Raw genomic sequence first — 20,936 nt, forward strand, 5'->3', positions numbered from 1 at the left:
TGCCGGAAGTCTCCTAAGGATTCCTTTTCAAACACCACACCCCAACGCACCTTTCGCGGGGCCACTCTCCCACCCATTCCCACTTACACCATATTTGTCCACGATTACTTTCCTCCAAAGACTATCCCCTTCCTCGCCGAACCTCCAAAGTCACTTCCCCAACAGAGCAGAGTTCATAGTTCCGAATTTGCGAATACCCAGCCCCCCATTTTTCTTGGGCAAACATAACTTACTCCAACGCACCCAATGATGCTTTCTAATACCATCATTGCCATGCCATAAAAAATCACAACAAATTCTTTCCAACTGAACTTCCACATATTTGGGCAATGAGAAAAGAGACAGAATATAGATGGGAATACTAGCCAACACACTTTTAATGAGGGTGATCTTCCCACCTTTCGTTAGAAACTTCGTTTTCCAAGCACTAAGTCTCTTTCTCATCCTTTCTAACACCGGCTCCCAAATATCCTTACTAGTGTAGCCCATCCCCAAAGGAAGCCCCAAGTAAGTGGATAGAAGCTCCCCTGTCTGAAAATCGATCGATGCCGCCGCTACTTCCAATCCTTCCTCTTCACCAACCGCAAACAGCTTACTTTTGCGAAGGTTCACTAGGATACCAAAAATGGCCTCAAAACACCCAAGAATGCCACTTAAGAAACTCAACTGACTTGGGGAGTAATCCAGAAAGATTAAGGTGTCATCTGCAAACTGGAGATGAGACACCACATGACCACCCTCCCTAGTGGAAAAACCGGAAAAATCCCCCATATCCACCGCCTTGGAAAGCATCCTTCCCAAGGCCTCCATGACTATCACAAAAAGAAAAGGCGACAACGAATCTCCTTGGCGGAGACCCCTTGAACTTCTAAAAAATACCCTATCGAAAATCCGTTGACCAAAATCGAGAACGTGGAAGTTGAAATGCATTTCATGACCCATCTAACCCACCTATCGCCACACCCCATCCTCCTTAACAGATACTTCACCAAATTCCAGTTCACATGGTCATAAACTTTCTCTAAATCAACTTTGCATACTAAACCTGGAATCTTAGCTTTACGGCGCGAGTCGATACATTCATTAGCTATCAGAAACCCGTCCAAAATCTGTCTCCCTGAAACAAAAGCTCCTTGAGCCGGACCAATGATATCCCTCAACACAGTCTTAAACCTGAAAGATAAGATTTTCGAGATGATTTTATAAACTAAACTCACCAGACTAATCGGTCTAAGATCCCTGATGTCCTCAGTTCTCGACACCTTAGGAATCAACGCAAGAAAGGTACAGTTAGAACCCAGATCTAGAAAACCTTCCCTATAAAAGTCCTCGATCGTCACCATCACGTCTTCCTTCACTGTCTCCCAACAAGCTTTGAAAAAACCAAGAGAGAAACCATCTGGCCCCGGGGCCTTGTCGCTCGCCAAACTACTCACCACTCCCCACACTTCTTCGACTTCGAACGGCCTTTCAAGCCACCTCTGTTGCTCTAAGGAAATGGCATCAAAGTGAAGAGAATCTAATAAAGGCCTATCCACGTAATCCTCCGTATACAAGTTACTGTAGAAATTCACCACCCCCTCACACCCCTCCTCTTCCCCAATCTTCCACATATCATTTACTTTAAGTTTCGAGATGAAATTCACCCGGTTGTTAAAATTCGCTATACGATGGAAAAAAAGTAGTATTTTTGTCCCCCTCCTTGAGCCACCGAACTCTCGACTTTTGCTTCCAACTAATTTCCTCCATAGCCGCTAATTTTTGAAACTCAACGTTAAGATTCGCTCACTTTAGCCTCTCCTCAACACCCAAACCCCCTCTCTCCTCTCTACTTTCCATTTCTTGTAATTCCACTCACACAGCACTTTTCCTATCATGCACAGACCCAAAAGTATCATTATTCCAGATTTTCAACCTCTCTTTGATAACCTTCAATTTTAGCCTCGGTGCTTTCCCCGGCCTACCATCAAACGATAGCTCATTCCACCAAGCATCAATCATCTCTCCAAAGCCTTGGTGCTCTAACCACATATTCTCAAATCTAAAGGGCGTAGGCCTATTCCTCTGCATCCCGACCACCAAAGAAATAGGACAATGATCTGACACCGGATTAGGCCATTTTTCCTGACTCAGCCTACCGAAGTGTTCTTCCCAATCTAACGAGACTAAAAAACGATCCAATCTGCTAAGCTTCGGGTTTTCCTGGTTATTGGACCACGTAAACCTACCCCCACAAAGCGGAAGATCTATCATCCCATTTCGATCTCAAACTCCGAAAACTCACGCATCTTCGGAGTGACACTTGACCCCCCACTCTTCTCGAACGAGAACCGAATGGCATTGAAATCTCCCCCCATAACCCACGGTCTGTTCCAACACTCCTTTATATCATCTAACTCTTCCCAAAATTGCTTCCACTCCCTTGCTAAAGTTGGTCCGTACACCCTTGAAAAAACCCAGATAAAATCCTCTCCAATCAACCTGCATAAAATTGACACCGAAAAGCCCCCGAGAAGACTGTCCTCCACCACCACTGACTTCTTATTCCACATTAAAATGATTCCACCCGTCGCCCCCCAAGACGGAAAAGCAGACCACCCAACTAATTTAATTCCCCAAATCTCCTTGATCACCCTATCGTCCACCTTATCTAACTTCGATTCTTGAAGAACCACTATATGAGATTTAAGATCATGGAGAATGACTTTGATTGCTGCTCTTTTTGAGGCTGCATTCAAACCCCTTACATTCCAGGACACGATTTTAATCGACATTAGGCCTACTAAGCGCCTTCCGGCTCTCTTCCCTTTTGTGGCTGTGAGTGGAAAGTCCTCCACGACCTTTTGAGCTGTATAATCTCCTTTTTCAGTCTTTTATTCCTCTCCTTAGTCAAATTATCACAGTTTGATAAATGTCTCGTAATCTTTAACCTGGAGAACTCATACTGAAAACGAACCCTCGATGACATCTCCGCTTTCCCGCTGACAGGGGGAACAGTCCCTGTAAGAGGCCACTGTCCCACCACCTTCTGCATACAAACCTCTACACCCTTGCTGGTTTTCATAGCCACATTAACTAGTAACTAAGACACCTTGCCTTCATTTCTGACGGACATCCCTACTTTCAATCCAACTTCCAGCAGAGTGGCCAATATCTGCTCTGTTAGGTTACTAAGATTGCTTTGCTGCTCTTTACTGTCAATCCCACACCTAACAACCTCCGCTGATCTTGCTAGTGAGCACACTTATCCTCTAATAAACCTTGAGTTTCTCCTCTCCTTATCAGACTCAAATACAAGGCATGTTTCTCCTCTCAAACTAAACTTCCGCCACTGTTCTTGCTGATGTTCTGATAATTTTGCATTCCTGAAGGATCGGCTCTCAGAATTGCGTCCTACTCCACTGAAACCCCCCAGCGAAGTTAAAAAAAAGAAAGCCCATGATACCCAAAAGCCTCCTGACCCTGTCGTCAAAACGTATAGACGACTCCCCTCTTACTCTAAGCCCAAGCCCTACCTCCCAGAAATCGATCTTACCTTGAGTTGGCTGTCTATGGCAAAACAACAAAACTCCTGATTTTCCAGGTCCCGGATACCACCGTTAATACGATTCCGGCCAACCACACTGACCTCCTTACCAGAAGATCCATGCTCCTTATCCACTTGACTTGAGCTCCCTTCATTATTGAAACCCTTCCAACTCTCAGATACCACAGCCCTAACTCGAAAACTATCGTTCGATTCACCTGTCATACTTGCCAATGCAGACTTATCGGGCGCACCCTCAGACGGAATTGCCTCCTCCACTCGCCTGTTACGAACTTTCCTCCTATTAACTTTGCAACGAAGAGACCTAAAACGAGCCCTCTTATATCTCAGTCCAAAAGCCTTAAATAACCCGGCCTGTTTACCTACTGTAACAGAATGGCCCTTGGACTTGCGGCTCTTAATCGACAAAGGATCTAAATCCGTCGCGCTATCAAAGCCCAGCCCAAAATCCACATCATGGGCCCCAATGTCCAATCCAATAACAGCCTGGTCCTGTGTTTCCTGAACTGAAGTTCCCTCAGCGAGTTGAAACCCACTACCCAATCCAACATTGACCTGTTGGGCCTCACTACCCAACCCAATCGAGACATGATCCTGAAGTTCCGAGACAAAGGGCCCTACAGCACCCGATTGGACCGCACAACCCAGCCCGACTTCCTCCATGACTTGGGCTGCGGGAGTGTTGGACCCCTCAATGCCATCTTGGGCCCCTGTGTCCTTAACCCCCAAATCTACTACTTCGGCGGAGTTATCTAAAGCCCTAGATTTGCGTAACCATTTTCTGTAATTAACAATACAAGCTGCCTTGCCCAGCAACTCTATCGTCCGTATTTGTCCTTCCTCCCAACGACGTGATTTCTGGCATTTATTACCCTTGCCACGTGTTCCACTATCGAGGCGAGGCTTGTCCGTCAAGCAATTGCGAAACGTATCACTTACGCTTCCTTCTCCTAAAAATGATAAACTACGGCCCAAGTCGATAGTTCCAGGTTCGTTTCTCTGGCTCGCCTCCTCTTCCGCCTGAAACCATGATTCCTCCACCTGGATACCTCTGTCGACTGAGATCCTGCCCTCCTTATCTCCATCATTCTTCATCCTCTCTGAGACTGTTGTCGTCGTTTCAGCTGATTCCGCGGCTTCTACAACTAACACCTCAATCCCTACTGAGTATTTGCAGCCATCAACCCAGAGGTTGAGCCCACGTGGCATCCTCCATGGAGAATACCCAACCTTCAGCTTCGCACTATCCAACATCACACGGCGGAGTGTAGTCGAGTCTACTTCCAAAAGCCCACCCAACTGAGCACCGATCTTTTTAAAGGCAAAACTGCCCCATAAATGAAATGGAAGTCCACTGATTCGAACCCAGTCCCCCCAGTCTTCCATTCTGGGTTTAAAGTATTACAATCCGCAAACCAGGGTCGTAAGTGAAAAGAGGTGTCCCCCACCTTGATCAATCTTCTAGGATTTACCTTCAAAAACTCTGCTCTGTTCCCCAACATTAAAATCGATGTAAGGGATTCCCAATGCAGCAATTTTATCCCCAACGAATGATTTAGACCACATTTAATGTCTGATAAAAAAGCTTCCCAATCTACCTCCCAGGAGCTTGCCTTGCAAATGAAGGCCCACCTCCAATTACCAAAAGCTTTTCCAGTAGGTTTTATTAGCTTGCCCCCAAATCTAGGGCTTCCCTCCTTGTCTAAATCCCCATTAGATTCCAAGTTGGAGACCTGTGGGTTAGAAACAGCCTGTGGCTTGCGAACAACCTCAACCCAAGACTTGTCTACCCCTACCCCCTGTTTCGGATCCACCATCCTCTCTTCAGATTGTAACAGCATTTTGATGGCGAGACCAACTTCTCCCCACCCATTACCTCCCAACCCTTCCGGGAACACAATTGGTCGCCGACGAACCTTCTCTGAAAGTTGTTGAAGCTTCAAGAATTTTCCATAACCATTACGCTCCCCCTGGATGAAGAAAATCCTCCCATCCTTATAGTACTTTGCCTTAACAGGCTTCTCAACACCTCTTGCTAAATCTAACTGGGCAGATACCCAAATAGCTTCGTCTTCCCTGAGTTGGATAAACGGTTGGAATCTTTTCCCTTTCTCTGTAATCTGTACTCCTCTCCTATATTCTTTAACCATACCTCCCTGATCTCGAATAGCTTGCGCTCCACCTTCACCTTGACACTTCTCTCCTTCATTCTATTCGCAGGTGACTAGTGCAAACCCACTCTTCTTTGAGGATCTTATTGGTAGATCGGAGCAGATCTGTTGAATCGAGTAATTCATAATCCTTGTTTGTTACCTCGACCAGCTTTTTATAAAATAAAAATATTCCCTTATCGAACCAAAAAAGGGATGGTCGAACCCCATGGTCCTACAGCTTATTGTACAAAATTACTTTTGAACATCAATGGATATCATCTTCTAAAACACAAGAAAACTAATCATAGACCAAAACCCAACATATTATAAGGCCTACTACAGTCACTCCTGCTAGTAACAACCTTAGCAAGGCATTGCTTTACTTGTAAATAAATATATTTGGTGAACTCTTTCAAGAAAAAAACATTTCTCCAGGAAGTACTTAAAAACAAAGAAAAGCAAATTCCCACACAAAGAAAAAGAAAAGAAAATTCCCACACAAAAATGATCTCAATCAGGTATTTGAGTTTCAGTGAAAAAACACCATAAAAGGGAAACCTTCCAGGCAGGATGGAATGAAGCTTGCCTTGTTACCTTGATGTAAGGGTGGAAAACAGAAGGTGAATGTGAAGCCATGACTAATCTTGTAAAGGTGAGGGCCTCAATCTTCAAGTTCGAGGTAGAGGATTTGTCCTGTAAAAGACAAAGGTAGAGGCACAGCAGGGAGCATTAAATGATCAAATGTAGATAAGAACATAAGTAAATCAGCAACTTGCAGACTGGACAGGTCTCACTTACATTTAATGCTTTTTCAATCCCAGAAACAAGGGATCCAATATGGTCAGCGAGGCAATCTGGTAAGACAACCACAAGTTCTTTCAGAACTGAAAATGCACCAACCTGCACAATGATAAGATGTTAAAAAGTGAATGAAAGTGATTCCATGGACATAAGAAATGCAATCAATCTTCTTCCACCTTCGTCTTGATAGATTTCTCACGCAGTTGCTTATTTATAGATTTAACAATTTTTGGTACTTCTTGATTCAACAACCATCGTGGGCTGCAAAGAACATAAAACTTAACATCAGCTTCTACTTAATAAATAACTTATACGAAGCACATAAATGTATCAAACAAAATTGAATGTGAGGTGCAATTTGATTGAAAAATGCCATTCCACCATTAGTATAAAAGAACTCCACTAAGTATCTAGGTGGTGCATTAGAAGTGTTACATAAAATCAACATTCTCAATGTATCCTTCACTCTATACCAATGTTTTCTAAAAGTGAAGGCAATAGACAAGATGCTTCAATGGGCCAAAGCATGATGCATAAGCATCATCAGCAAGCCTTTTTAGATGAACACTAAAATAAAACTGATCCATTTTATTTTTGTTTTTTAAGATAAAAAAAAATTTATTGAAGGGAGGATGAGAAGACCACCCAAGAAAGAAAACAAGCCTAAAAGCGGCCTTTACAATCTAAGTCACATCTGAAAAGGAGTTCCTCGAAAAAGACACCTCCAAAATCTCTATACAGCTTACACCAAAGAAAACAAAACCTAAGTCATCCTACATCAAACATCTTATTTATGGTTTCAAAACAAAAGTTCAAACTATTAAATTCCTACTACAACTAAGCAACTACCAAACCTAATCCTGCCACACTAAAACTAGTAGTGTATGAAAGGAAATCCTTAACAAATACACTTATTTTGGAATTCCCTTTATGCTATACAGTTTTAGACATTGGGGTCCTCTTAGGTGTATCTATGATTCCTTGGACCCATGGGCCTTTGTGATTCTATGATAAACTGGCTGCCAATGCAAAGGAGTCTAAAAGAACAATCACAAAAGAAAAACCAAAAGGTGCATTTCATCAGCAATGTGGCAGTGAATGTAACTCTGTACTGTAATCATTCACCCGTGAAATGAACTTAGCACGTTAGTAGGAATAACTTTTACAGCAGATGTCAAGTAACCTTACTCCTTTATCCGGGATTGGGACAAGCAACCTGAACTTAATTCTTGAATTGGCAGCATTACTTTCTGAAGGTCCCCTTAGCATATATATATATATATATATATATATATATATATATATATATAACTAATATGAAATAAAGAAAAAAATGCAACATTACAAAGATAGTGAGCTTATATACAAAATAAAGATCCACTTGCCTTGACTCATTTATATCAATCTGTCCTTTTGTAACATTTCCAGTTTGGCGTAGTAGCTCAATGAATGTGTTAAATACATCCATCTGCAATAAAACAAAATCAAACAATCTAAAAGGTGGAGAAGAAAGAATATTAAGAAAAGCATGATGTATCCTTACCTTGACATTTTCTTCCCTCTCCTTGAACCTGTCTATCAACTTGGCACATGCCTGCAATATATCACATACTTCAGATGTATCACGACACAAACTTAAGAAACCCATAACACGAAATAAAAGAAACAGGAGTCTGTTGGAAAATATAGTAATTGTAACAGTTGTCGAAAAATGAGTAATACTGAGTTAATTGATTCTAACGCCATTATTCATTACAACTGAGATCCATGTTTAACATCAAAGTAGGTTTGTACTCCAGCTGATATTATTGAACATATTACGATCTGAAGGAAAACTAGTTATCAAAAAAAAAAAAAAAATTCTGAAGGAAAACTCCCGTGTAGTGTTTTCTTCACACTACACTGCTGGTCCAGGGCACAGGTAAAGGAGGAGGATTACGCCAGGTTCACTGCCAGTAAAAAAAAAAAATTCATCTCCTAATGTGAATCATGATCCTTTATTTCATTCAGGTCATGCTAGGGTGTTAACCGAGGCCATCCCTGCAAAAGAACCTGGTTGGGCAGGAGTCTGCTAGGGTATCCTTTAGAAACAAAGTGCCACAACAGCAGCCAGTTGTTGAAAGTAGGCAAAGGGTTCTCACAAATCACAGCAAACTAGACGGGTGCAAATGGAGTTGTCCAGGATTGTAAGATATATCGCATCACTTAGAATGTGGGAACTATAAGATGGATGGGCTCAGAATTGGTCAACACAATTTTTTTTTTAAAAAGTAACAAAGTTTGTTTACAAGAGACAAAGTATTAGAGAGAGAATGGAAATCGATGGTTATAAACTCCAGGAAACAAGAAAAGTTAGGTACAAATAGTAAATAGGCATTTAAAAAAAATAGGGTCGTAGCATTGTAGTTATTAGGAGAATAGGTGATCAACTATTAGCTATAAAACTAGAAATATGGAAAGAGATAATTAACAGAATTAGTGCTTATGCACCCCAAGTTGTATTGAAAGAAAACATTAAGGTGATGACATGGATGAACTCATTCAAAGAATTTCTAATGGTTTTACTAAATGGTCGCACGGAAAGTAGTGGATGTGAGTGGATACATGGAATACTTGGATTTAGAAAAAAGAATGCAATGTAAACATTGTCCATGAAATCTTCATGGTGTATGAATTCGCGGTAGCAAACACAGATTTCAAAAAAGAGGAATGAACATTTAGTTACTTTAAAGAATTGAACCAATAAAATCGTAATAAAGTCTTTTATACATAGGAGAAACGATTATTGCATAAGAAAATCTGAGCACACAAAATGGGCCAGTGGTTTTAGATATTTACATTTAATGATGAAGAAAGGGGTGAAAATAAAGGATACCAAAGAATGAGGCGATGGAATCTAAAATGAGGAAAAAATTGCATTTTGTAGATAAACTGATAAAGAAATATATGTTAAGCTAAGAGGTAGAGACTATGGCACTGTGGGATGAAGTAGCTACAAGCCTACACCTATATGTATCTAATAAGTAGCCCTAGAAAAACAGCATATAAGAAAAATAGGTAGGGGCTGAAAAGATCACTAGAGAAATATATATATATATATATATATATATATATTTATTACAAGTCTTAGCAAATGAATTCAAAAAAAAACTTTTATAAGTATAAAATACTGAAAAATAAAAAATACAAAGCTGGGAAGTCAAGTTGGACGAATAGATAAAAAGCAACGTAGTACTTATACAATAATAAAAAACGGGATACAAAATTGCACTAACCATCCGACTATGATTTAATGTCAAGAAGATCAATCATTGAGGCAGTCTTTCCACTAAGACGAATTGTGGAAAAGTTGACAGAAAATAGGAAGAATCTTCACATGGTTTTATGGACTTAGAAAAAATATATGACAAAGTACCGAGAGAGTCAATTTGGTAGGTATTGCAAAATAAAGGACTCTTAATTGGACACATTAACCTAATTAAAAATGTATATGAGGGTTTTGTGACTAGCATGAGAATAAACGGTGAAGAGACAAATGAATTCCCAGTAATAACTGGTTTACATTAGGAATCCTCTCTGAGTCCGTATCTATGTGCTCCATTTATGGATGAAGTAACTGTATACATTGAAAAGCATATATGAAAAAGAGAGGAAGACCGAAAAGAACATGCATTGAGATACAGGGAGCAAATATGAACACACTTAAGTTAATAGAAAACGCGGGTTTTTTAAAGAATTGCATGTAGGAATAGGTTTCATTCATCCAACCCAAAATTTTGAATGATTACAATATGGAGAAGGCAATAGTAATGAAGGACAGTGCAAACCATAGGTCACGAGGTAAAAAGTGAATCAAACATTTTCTGTTAATGTGTACCTCCCCATATAGCTTTGAAAGCATCTCTGGACGTGAAACAATAATTGCTGCTAAGCATTTTGCTGCTGCTCTCCTAACCTTCCAACTGATATCCTCATCATCTGTATATTCTGTTGCACTTTCACTACAATATAAACACACACACACACACACACACACACACACACAGACCAAAGAAATCAGTAGAATTTATCATAAACACATCATCAAAGCATTAATTCCCTATTAAAATAAGCCAGCAACATACTCATCTTCCTCCTCCTCGTGACTCTCATTATCGGTATCTTCCTCCATGTTATCAGTGAAATTTGGATCATAACTTAAAAATTCAAGAGTAAGATTTAGAATTGCATCACAGTAGGAAGATATATCTTTGGGGCATCTAAGTAGAAAACTCTCTAGTGCCTGCAAGTGAAGTGAGATATTGGGACAGTTATGAGGAAATTAACTTGGCCATAATAAAAGAAAAACAATAATGCTAAAGGAAAGAAAATATTGAAAATGCATAAACCATACCTGCAAACTGTACTCACGAAGTTCTTCGTCATTTTCCGATGCACTAGTGCAGTAACTAATTAACACTGGAACAGTGTCTCCAAGATGTGGTCCAAAACGATATCCAACAGAACGGCTGAATCACCAATTGTTTAAGCATTTTTCCAGTAACCAGTAATTTTCAGCATAACGAAAAGCAAATTATATATCAAGACTAAATTTGAACAAATTGAAATAGCAGAAAATATATATATATATATATATATATATGTCTAAAAATGTAGTATAAATAAGCAAAACTGGAAATCATTACTCACACAGAATGTTGCGATTGTGACATAGTATACAAGATATCATCGGTATAAAAAAAATTTAAAAAATTTAAAAAAAACTGAGTATAGTAGGTATGTGTGTAGAGTATACATAAACCAACTGACCAGCTTAAAATTTTTCCATCTAAAATCATCAAAGATATAAAGAATGGTAATCAAAGAATCATACCCAAGTACTTGAGATGAGGCATAAGATGATGATGCTGGCATGGAAATGTATGCTTTAATTTATCAAGAAAGAAAATGCATGTTTAAGAATTAACCTTAGAGCACCAATCATCTGAATGTTTGTTCGAGTCATTTCAGGTTTGGGGCCTTTATTTTTCAAGAGCTGAACAATATCTGATGTTGCCTTTGCCAATAGATCATCTGACAAGCTTGACGCAAGAGATGCTAAAAGGGAAAGAAAAAAAGAAAGAAACTTCATTAAATTGTCTGTTGCCATGGTGGTACAGAATATTTATTACAAATTAAATCAAAGGAATATAGTTCAAGGGAGAACTTCAACCATCCACAGAATTAGTCTTATTATGTTACATTAAATCTTCTTTTTTTCTTTTGAATAGATAAATTGCATCAATTTCAGCTTACCAATGCATGAAATAGACTTCTTCCTGACACTGGCCTGATTGGAACTCAATTGGGGCACCAGTGCAAGTAACAGCACATCATGGTCTGCCGTCATCAGATTCCCAAATCTATGAATAACATCACATAATATATCAAGGCACTCACACTTGATCTCTGTGCTCATTCCCTGGAAAAAAAAAAGTAGCAGTAAAGTCAAAGGAACTCATAAATTCCGATTGAGAATAGCAGAGCCTTTAGAGAATTTTGTGAAAGACAAAGTTGTGATCCACCTTAAAACATGAACAGCCAAATGTAATTTACAAATGTGAAATGAACAAAGCAAAACAATTTCAACATCTCAACATGTTTTCATCATCATCCTCAAAGCCTTATCTAAAAAAATGAGGGGGAGCCTCAACGGAACTCGTTCCTCCAATCAATACCGTCTAAAGCCATGTTTGCTGTTAATTCCAGTGTGCTTGTGTCCACTCTTGCTGCCTTTATCCACATTTGGTCGTCCTCTCATTCTTTCATAGCCTTCAATTTGCAGGTTCCTTCTAACAGGGGTTTTTACTTGTTAGTGGTGTTTGTTGTACTTGACAAAACCATCTCACTTTGCGTCTCCTTAATTTATCACATAACGGACTGCTCCTAAGTTTTCAAAAATGCATTCATTTATAATTTTTTTCTTTCTTCCACTTATCTATCTCAACAATCTCACATCTGCTATACTTTATCTATGAAACTTTAATTGTACATTAGAATAAATTCACAGCCCGTGAGAAAATAATGTAACAATGCATGTCCTCAAGAAATATACAGTCGGTTAGATGAAATGCCAAGGGAAACATGTCCCTCAAACATAATAAGCCGAATCTTCGAAGATCTCAATTATATTTCACCAGAAATTCAAAAGATGAAAAAGAACATCTATTTAAAGGTATACAATGATAATAAGTTCCAAGACTTTGTTTGTATTGTAATTCGTTGATTGTAATTATTGGAGAGCAGGCCAAGACCAATCACTTCTGTTACTATCATTAGTGGTCAAAAAAAAAAAAGGGGGGGGGGGGGGGTGAGGAATAAAGGAAGACATTAACTTTCAAAACATCAACCGCATTAACCAACAAGGGGTTGGTGAAATGGTCAGGACCATGCCTCAGGAAGCGGAGGTCCAGAGTTCAATCCCCCCCTCTTGGTGGCCACCCCCTGGGATTTATCCCAATACATCTGGTACGTGTGGAAGGGGTGACATGTGTGACCATGGGAATAGTCTGGTGCTCTAAGAGGCTAGAATACCAAAGGTATAAAAAACATCAACACCATTTTAACAAGTCCTTAACAGTAAGTTGTGATGGTCCAGTGCAATCAGCAGATCCTAATTGCAATTTATTGAAGAATTGTTTCCCTGTTGGTATTATTTGTCTCATTACATGTAGCACTGATAAGTTAAGATTTTTAAATTTGACTTAATCTATGACAGTCCATATAAATTTATTTTGGATTTCAAATGCCTCGAAAAACAATGACAGTACAATAAAATGAAAAGTTAAAACATAAAAAACAAAAACAAAAAAAATTAACCATACAGTTCAACATTTAATTTGAAAAATGTCAATTCAAACTTGTTTTTACTGCAAACATAATTTTAGTTCTTTTCCCCAAGTCCTTCTTTCCCAAATTCTTTAATTTTTTTGTTTCTAATCACAAGCAGTCCAACCAAACCTCCTCTTTCCTGCCCATATCATTGCTAGACAGCCCAATTGTTTTCTTTTGCTATTGCAGAAATTTCAGATCTGCAAAACCCCATTGCAGTCCAAATTTTCAGGCATTAAAACACCCCAACTGACCCTATTTCCATATCCTAGACCTTCCTGATCCAACTGCAGTCCCTATACACCTCCTTTAACTACTATGTCAACCCTTAAAAACCTAATCGCAAATCCCCAATCTTCTTTGCATCCAAACCTAACCTTCATCTCCTAAATCCTTCACACTACGCCAACCAATACCCTTTGTGCATAATCACTTCTATTACTGCTGGAATTTTATTTTTATTTTTTTGGTTGATTATTCACAACATATCCTTAATTTCAAAACTGTGTGTTTAACGTTTCAACATATATAGCCAATTGGGATTGTTGAAGCCTTCACAATTGCCAATAAAAACCCCTTTGAGCCTATTTAATCCTTCAACTCCTTGAAAGGACCAATAGAATCCAAATTGGCAATTGAATAAAAACCCTTGGCTTGTGGAATTACACAATATTCTTTCAAACATTTCTTTCTACATTTTAGGGATTAGCCTTGTAGAACTATATTTATCCTAGAACCCCTTCTTAATCACTTATTAGATTTTCTCTTAAATTTATAGTCAAATGGGTTTATTTTATGGTTTTCCTTGTTCTTGTTAATTTTATCTAATCCCAGAGTCATCATTTTAGGTTAGTTGCATTGTCGTGCATCAATTCCATACTCTCCTGAAAATTCCGAACTAAGACATCCAAAACCCAGCCCTCTACACTTTATTGTAGTTCCATGAGTGCGAAGAAAATTGATGGCTTTTCAATAGCGAAAGAGAGAGAGAGAAATGTTCAAATCTAACGTTAGCCATAAATCATCCAACAAAACTTCTTTGGTACAGTTGAATGCTTCCCACTGTAATGCGATATTTTCTTTTGCCTTTGTCCTAGTGCCATGAAAGTATGATTTTGGCAGCTTCTATATAGAGCTCATTGCTTGGATTTTGCAATTTGGCTATCAGACTAAGAAAAGGTTGAGCGGCAATGTCCGCAGGAGTGACCCTATTAGCAAGGCTTTGTGCTAGGTTCAGCCAGGAGTGTGGTTCAGGAATCAAAAACCTATTATAAGTACATCTTTTATTGTGTTCAAATGAATCAAAAACCTATATATATATCATGTTCGAAAACACGGTGCATGTCTTAAAAACAACAAAAAAAGCGTACATGGACAGATGTACATATGTATATAAGTGTAATCAAAACTTTAATTCTATAAATACACAAATCTTTGAACAACAGACATGCTGACATAATGAAGGATGTTTCCCTTATATTATCAGCATGTGACAAAATAGGCATCGTGGTGAAAACTGCTTGTATGTGAGCATGCATATCCCAAGAAATGAATGCCAAGCATACAAAAGTATCCATGTCCACTCATGCACATACAAGGGGGATCACTTGCTCATACAAAGTACAAAATCTGCTTAGCCTTCATGAAAATGATCCCTTCCCCCATTTTTCAACCGTATATTTTAAGTGAAAAAAGGTAGACAAAAAGAACTTACAGCAACAGTTATTCCCTTTACTAATTGAGGAGAAAGAGATATAAGAACACTTTGTGCAACTGTTGTGGAGTTGATTTCCGCAACAATTGTCTTCATGGCTATACTAGCAATGTCACGGTGCTGATCCTTCCCATTGAGCAATTTATCACAAAGCTTGCCCACCATTTCCAAAACCCTTGCCTCACTGACTTTCTTCACCAGTGGTGCCAGGCTGAAGGACCATAAAAAACAGGGAGACAAGAGTGAAGTAAAGATCCCCAAACAAAAGCAAACATGAATTTATATAGAAACACAAAACAACCAGCTAAAAGCTTCCCCATCCCATAACTCAAGACCATCCAAACAAGTGCACGAATTTTTTTTTAGGATGGCTGCCCAAACAAATAAGTACACTGATATAAATAGATTTAGCTTCCAAATAAGTATTACTTTGGTCAAAGAACATGTGTATTAAATATTAAGATCAATAAACCAAGCAAAAGAACAACTATAGTCAATATTGAAAAGTGCATGACTCCAGTTATATAACCAACTCTAGTGACCTGATTTGTGTATGCAAGAGAGAAGATTGAAAAGAAGAATTATAACCTAAAGTACTTGATGTTTGCAAGCCAGTTACCTTTACAAAGCCCTAATATTAATAAAATATCCAAATCATAAAAATCTACGCTGGTAAAAATGTGATATGATCTAGAATTTAGAATTCATAAGAATTGCAAGGTTCTAAAACAAAAGCACATTCCGACAAACAACATTATAGTAACTAGGTACAACTCAAAGGTTTTTACATCACTCGGCAGATTTAGACCATACTTACTCTTATTTGTACTTTGGTTGGTACAGATAAAATGTATATCAGGTTTGGGCAATCCAACCACAGAGTGAGTTGACTTCACCCTGATGATCAGCGTTGCCAAAAGCTAATTTGTTGTGATTCTACTAACCACAAGAGAAGTTGACGTGAAGGAACTATTCAATTATTAAAAATTGTTCAACTTTTGTTAATGTTTTGAATTCTTATTGTGAGGATTTTCTCCACTGTATAAAGAAATTACAATATGATAGGATTAAGCCAACATGATATCTCCCTATATAGGTCCAAGATACATAAACATCTAGAAAGTTGACATCAATACACATATGGCCTATTGGGCTGACATGGAGATGAGTCAACAGCTATTTTTGGTGAGGTTCATCTCTTCACCATGGAGCTCATCGTCAATGGGCAAAAAAACAAAACAGCCCATTTAAAAAACCTATCAAATGTTGCATTCAAATTAATGGTAAAAATGGATGTCTATATTGTTCAATTTGTAAACAACTTTTCACTAGGCCAAAAATATTGGAATGTGGTGAGTTGTCATATGGATGACCCCCCATGATGAGAAAACCATCCTCACTGAGATCAATCACTGACTCATCTCTATGTGGGACCAATGGCCATGTGTGAACGTAGGGGTCAAATTTACAGGCATCTACAAATCATGACCCATATGTAAAGATAAAAATCTAGGGCACAAATCAAGATGATTCAAGGGCATAATTCTTGTGCAGATTATCTTCCCACATAAATGGAGTCAAAGTGTCCCATAATGAGATAACTTTTCATCTAGTTTTGATAGTTAAGGCTGATTTTTTGGGGAGATCTTCCTTGCTAAAAAACGGTCTAGGCACATCTTCATGTGGTCCCTACACACATACGTACAAAGTTGTAAGAATATATCACTATCCCCAAATTTTACAGATGAGGCTTGACGATGATAATATATGCCTTTGAATATATGAGTTCGTGTGGATGACCATATAAATAACCACTATATATAGGGAAAACGTTGCATGGACCAAGGGACCACGTAGAGCATAGACCAAGGGGCTATGTAGAGCATGGACCCAGATCCACATTTGGGCCACGTGGACTGCCACATTGGTCCAAATGACAACTCAGCCTCTTGTTTGTCATCTAGATTGCTCTTGGAAAAAAAAAATCCTCCCACAAAAAGTATTTTTTAGCGTTGGATCTTGAGTTTAAAAATGGACGGTCATTAAAATCCTAGATTAAAATTTAAATCCAACTGTGAAAAATCTCCTTTTTCAATTCTGTTTTTTTTAGAGTTCATAAAATTTTATGCTCTACATCCATGTGGCACCCGATGGTGTATTTGGGCGCCACGTTGACATGAGATCCATAGAGATGGATGGTCCTTCGGTCCATATAACCGCATCTCATATGTATATATATATATTTGATAAGATTTGAGAGGGAAGTCAACGCAAAACTAGAAAAAGAGGTGTTAAGAGTCCAATGGCTTTAAAATAAGTAGAATCAAGATCGAGTATGTAGAGTGTAAATTTAGTACCAACATGCAAGAATAGGCATGTCTAGTAAAAATTAATGGTCAAAAAATAGCCCAAAGTAAATATTTTCGTTATCCAGAATTTATCATGCATAAGGATGGAGTGATTAAGGAAGATGATGCCTTTACAGGGAAAAAAAAATTAAGGAAGATGATGCTCATAGAATCGAAGTTAAATGGTTAAAGTGGGGGTGTGTTATGAAGTGCTATGTGATAGACACATACCAATCAAATTAAAAGAGAACATGTATAAGATGGTAGTAAACCAGCTATGCTTTATAGATTTGAATGTTGGGCGATCAAGAAGCATCGTGTTAATAAATTGAGCATAGCACATATGAGGACGTAGACACATATAAGTAGGAGTGGAAAGATACAATGCAAAATGAATGTATTGGAAAAAAAAAGTGGGAAAATCTCCAATAAGAGATAAATTACGAGAAAGTGAACTGAGATGTTTTGTGCATGTTCAACAAAGGCCGATTACAACCCTAGTTGGAATAAATATTCAAGTTCAAGGTTCTAAATGAGCGAGAGGAAGACCCAGACATACATGGAGTAAGATAGTGGAAATGGGTATGAATACACGCACCCAGCACACACACAAACAGAGAGTATAATGGATGCAGATATGCAATGGCCAACAAAGAGGAAGAACATCATTTTTTGGTGGTAATAAAGTAATGATGACGAACCATTTCACAGCCAATCCTGAAACATCACCAGATGCATCATCAAGCTGGTGCAAGACTATATTTGAAACTTTCATCTCCAGATCGGCATCAGCTTTAAATCCATCTTTGGACAACTCAATCAGCAAATCAGAAGTAGCCATATATCTGTAATCTTTATCTTTACCAGTCATCTGCAATAAAGCCAATGAGCAATACAAATTTATTAGCAAGAGATTAAATTAAAAGGAAAAAAATTGAGAATAGAAAGAGAGCTGAATTTCCCAGTGCACAGTTTGTTACCTTTTCCAATATACTGTTGATAGTTAGATTTGCCATTTTCAGTGTGAATTTTCAAAAGTGGATTGGTTTCTACTCGATAAACTGAATGGAAATCGTCTTGTTGTATCAGCAAGTCTGAAGAGAAACAAAAATAAATTTACAATCGTCAAGAAATGATGAATCACTGAACACTTAAGTTAACACACAGTTTGAAAACGCGGAAACTGTAAAACAGTTAGTGACTCATAATAAGCTTTTCATACCCTACCAAACATGGAACAAATATATTGTTTCATGCAATAAAATAAGACAAATAGTTGTATTGAATGTTTGGAAAGTAGACAACAGTTCAATGACCCAAGAAAAATTAAACAGGATGTACATATATGATGATTCTACTTCTAGCCCCTAATGACAGTGCCCATGTGTCATGGTCATGTACATAGAATCCCGAGTCCCATGCATAAGGTCATGTGCCAATGTAAATATGTGTGTCAAGAGTCCATGGAAATATGATTTGTGGGAGTCCTTGGTAAATGAGCCACGTTGTTGGGCAATTGACAATGGGCCTCAATTGACAATTGACAATGTTTCCTAATGATGATGGGGCAAAAGACTTAGCACACACTTTGAAGGAAGGGTGATTCAGTGCCGAAGCCCAACCTTCACCAAGCATGTCGAGAGCATACATCCAAGCCCACGTGCCAACAACATGGGACTAACTTACGAGTCTCCTGTATCAAGTCCATGTATTCCATGTTGCCTTGTAAGTTGCCATCATATTAATAAAATTGCTTACAGGTATCAATATATTGCTATTCCTTTGCTTTGCACGTGTGAGTGTGTTTGGGTATTTCCAGGCTAGCTTTCAGGTTGAAGCCTTTCAAGCGTCACACGGTTGGCTATCTCAAAGAGCGACACTATGGCGCCTATTGATGCATCAACATTAATGGGGAAATCTTAACCATCCGAGCAGGAATACAAGCTCATCAACTATCCAGATGATAAATTCTAAATTAAAAGTGAAGACAGAAAGTCGTGACGACCGATTAAGAGTTTAAAACCCTAAAAGGGAGAGAGCACACTGAGGTGTCACGACAGACTTCGTTCCATGGGAAAACGAGGATTTTGCAGCAAGACTAACTCACTTACGAATAAAAATCAAAAACCACAAACCCTGCTCCTATCACACTGCATTGCGAGCATAAATCGCCACATGAGAGATAGAGCATCAAAGCGAATTAAGAACGATGAAAAAGTAACTTACAATGCTTTCGAGCTCTCCAATCCAATCCTCCAATGGGCAGAACAGAACAAAACCTAAACTTTCCCCCTTTCGATTTCCCACGAACTCGAGGAGTGACAGAGCGGAGTGTTCGTCGCTGATCGATGTGCTTCGAGCGGGCGTGAGAGATGAGAGGGGAAATTGCAAGGAACCCTCGTAATAAAGTGGGATGCTTTACAGAAATTGATTTACTGTCTCGCGGTCTATTGTATTAATTAGCTCACGAAACCGTTGCTAGTCTCCTATCCGATGCATTCGATTCGTTTCACGTGTGATTCATCCAACGGTCGTCGATCTTGGGCCTTTTATGTTAAAACACCTAGTAGGGTTGCAACTTGAGCGGGCCAAACCCGAACTCAATGGGTTAAACCCGAATTTGGGCCAGGCTTAAATCCAATTAGCTAGGGTTCGTGCTGAGTTTTTTTTTTGTTATTTTTATAACCGGGTATCCATCTAGACAGCGGACCGAGCCCATATCCGGGTTTTCCCCAGTCCACATAACATGGTTCGGTTTGAGTTTGGGAAGAAAAAAGTTGACCGAATCAAATCAAGTTGGGTTCAGGCATAGACATCGAATTGCCCAAACCCAAACTTGCTTGAACCGGAACTTAATATGGAGTTATAATTTAGACTCATGTTTCAAACTTCAGTTACGCTTGATCATTTTTTTAGGACAAGTAACTGTAAATTAATATATCTTTTTTATGCAAGTATCTTTATATAAGTCATTATTATTATTAATTTATCTAGTATTAATAAAGAATGAGCCAACCCAACTTGGGTTTGGCTAGGGTTGAGCATTTTATACCCAAGGTCGGGTTGGGCACAGGCATGGGTTGGTGTTTGCTAAGCGTGGGATTGGACACAGGTTGATCCACAACACAGTAATTAACTTGTGCACAACCTGCCGAGTTACAACCCTAACACCAAGCTTCCTTAAAGACGTAGATGATAAAGATTTCATTTTACATTTCTCTTTCATATACGACGATGTATCCCCGCCCCATTTGATAGGGTGGACCTCGGTCAGATCTAAGTATATTTGTCACGCCTCAAAATTTAACAACACGTCAACTCGAGAACATGACTAGGAGATGCTCAACTTCACCCCAAAACTTGAAACTTGAGCATAAACCTCAAAAATATGCAAGGGGGAGATCTGTCAACACCTAAAACCTATCGATTTAGATACCATGGTGTGGGACTTCCATGATTCCCAAGATATGGATTGTAAGTCGATGTAACTCAAAGACATTACT

The 20,936-nt window shown here is 38.8% G+C and overlaps 1 protein-coding gene across 2 annotated transcripts in view; it reads right to left on the reverse strand.

Moving 5' to 3' along the window:
- LOC147381475 (cullin-associated and neddylation dissociated) overlaps window positions 1-19,830 on the reverse strand; it is a 41,336-nt gene extending 21,506 nt beyond the window's left edge. For both annotated transcript variants that reach the window (XR_015174553.1, XM_086430369.1), the window contains exons 1-14: window positions 19,660-19,830; window positions 18,414-18,527; window positions 18,135-18,304; window positions 15,086-15,296; window positions 11,797-11,962; window positions 11,469-11,598; window positions 10,895-11,009; window positions 10,626-10,783; window positions 10,379-10,502; window positions 8,045-8,095; window positions 7,887-7,969; window positions 6,678-6,762; window positions 6,499-6,600; window positions 6,295-6,393 (exon numbers count right to left, since the gene is read on the reverse strand). Coding sequence is in view for 1 of the 2 variants with exons in the window: in XM_086430369.1 (XP_086286495.1) it covers window positions 6,295-6,393; window positions 6,499-6,600; window positions 6,678-6,762; window positions 7,887-7,969; window positions 8,045-8,095; window positions 10,379-10,502; window positions 10,626-10,783; window positions 10,895-11,009; window positions 11,469-11,598; window positions 11,797-11,962; window positions 15,086-15,296; window positions 18,135-18,304; window positions 18,414-18,449 (1,530 nt within the window). In the remaining variant the exon portion in view is untranslated. The remainder of the gene's footprint in view (window positions 1-6,294; window positions 6,394-6,498; window positions 6,601-6,677; window positions 6,763-7,886; window positions 7,970-8,044; window positions 8,096-10,378; window positions 10,503-10,625; window positions 10,784-10,894; window positions 11,010-11,468; window positions 11,599-11,796; window positions 11,963-15,085; window positions 15,297-18,134; window positions 18,305-18,413; window positions 18,528-19,659) is intronic.
- Window positions 19,831-20,936: the final 1,106 nt, after the last annotated feature.

This window comes from Akebia trifoliata, unplaced genomic scaffold, assembly GCF_017979445.1.
Source record: "Akebia trifoliata isolate Shusen 1 unplaced genomic scaffold, ASM1797944v1 Contig00418_ERROPOS7397492+, whole genome shotgun sequence".
In the NCBI taxonomy this organism is placed as follows: Eukaryota; Viridiplantae; Streptophyta; class Magnoliopsida; order Ranunculales; family Lardizabalaceae; genus Akebia; species Akebia trifoliata.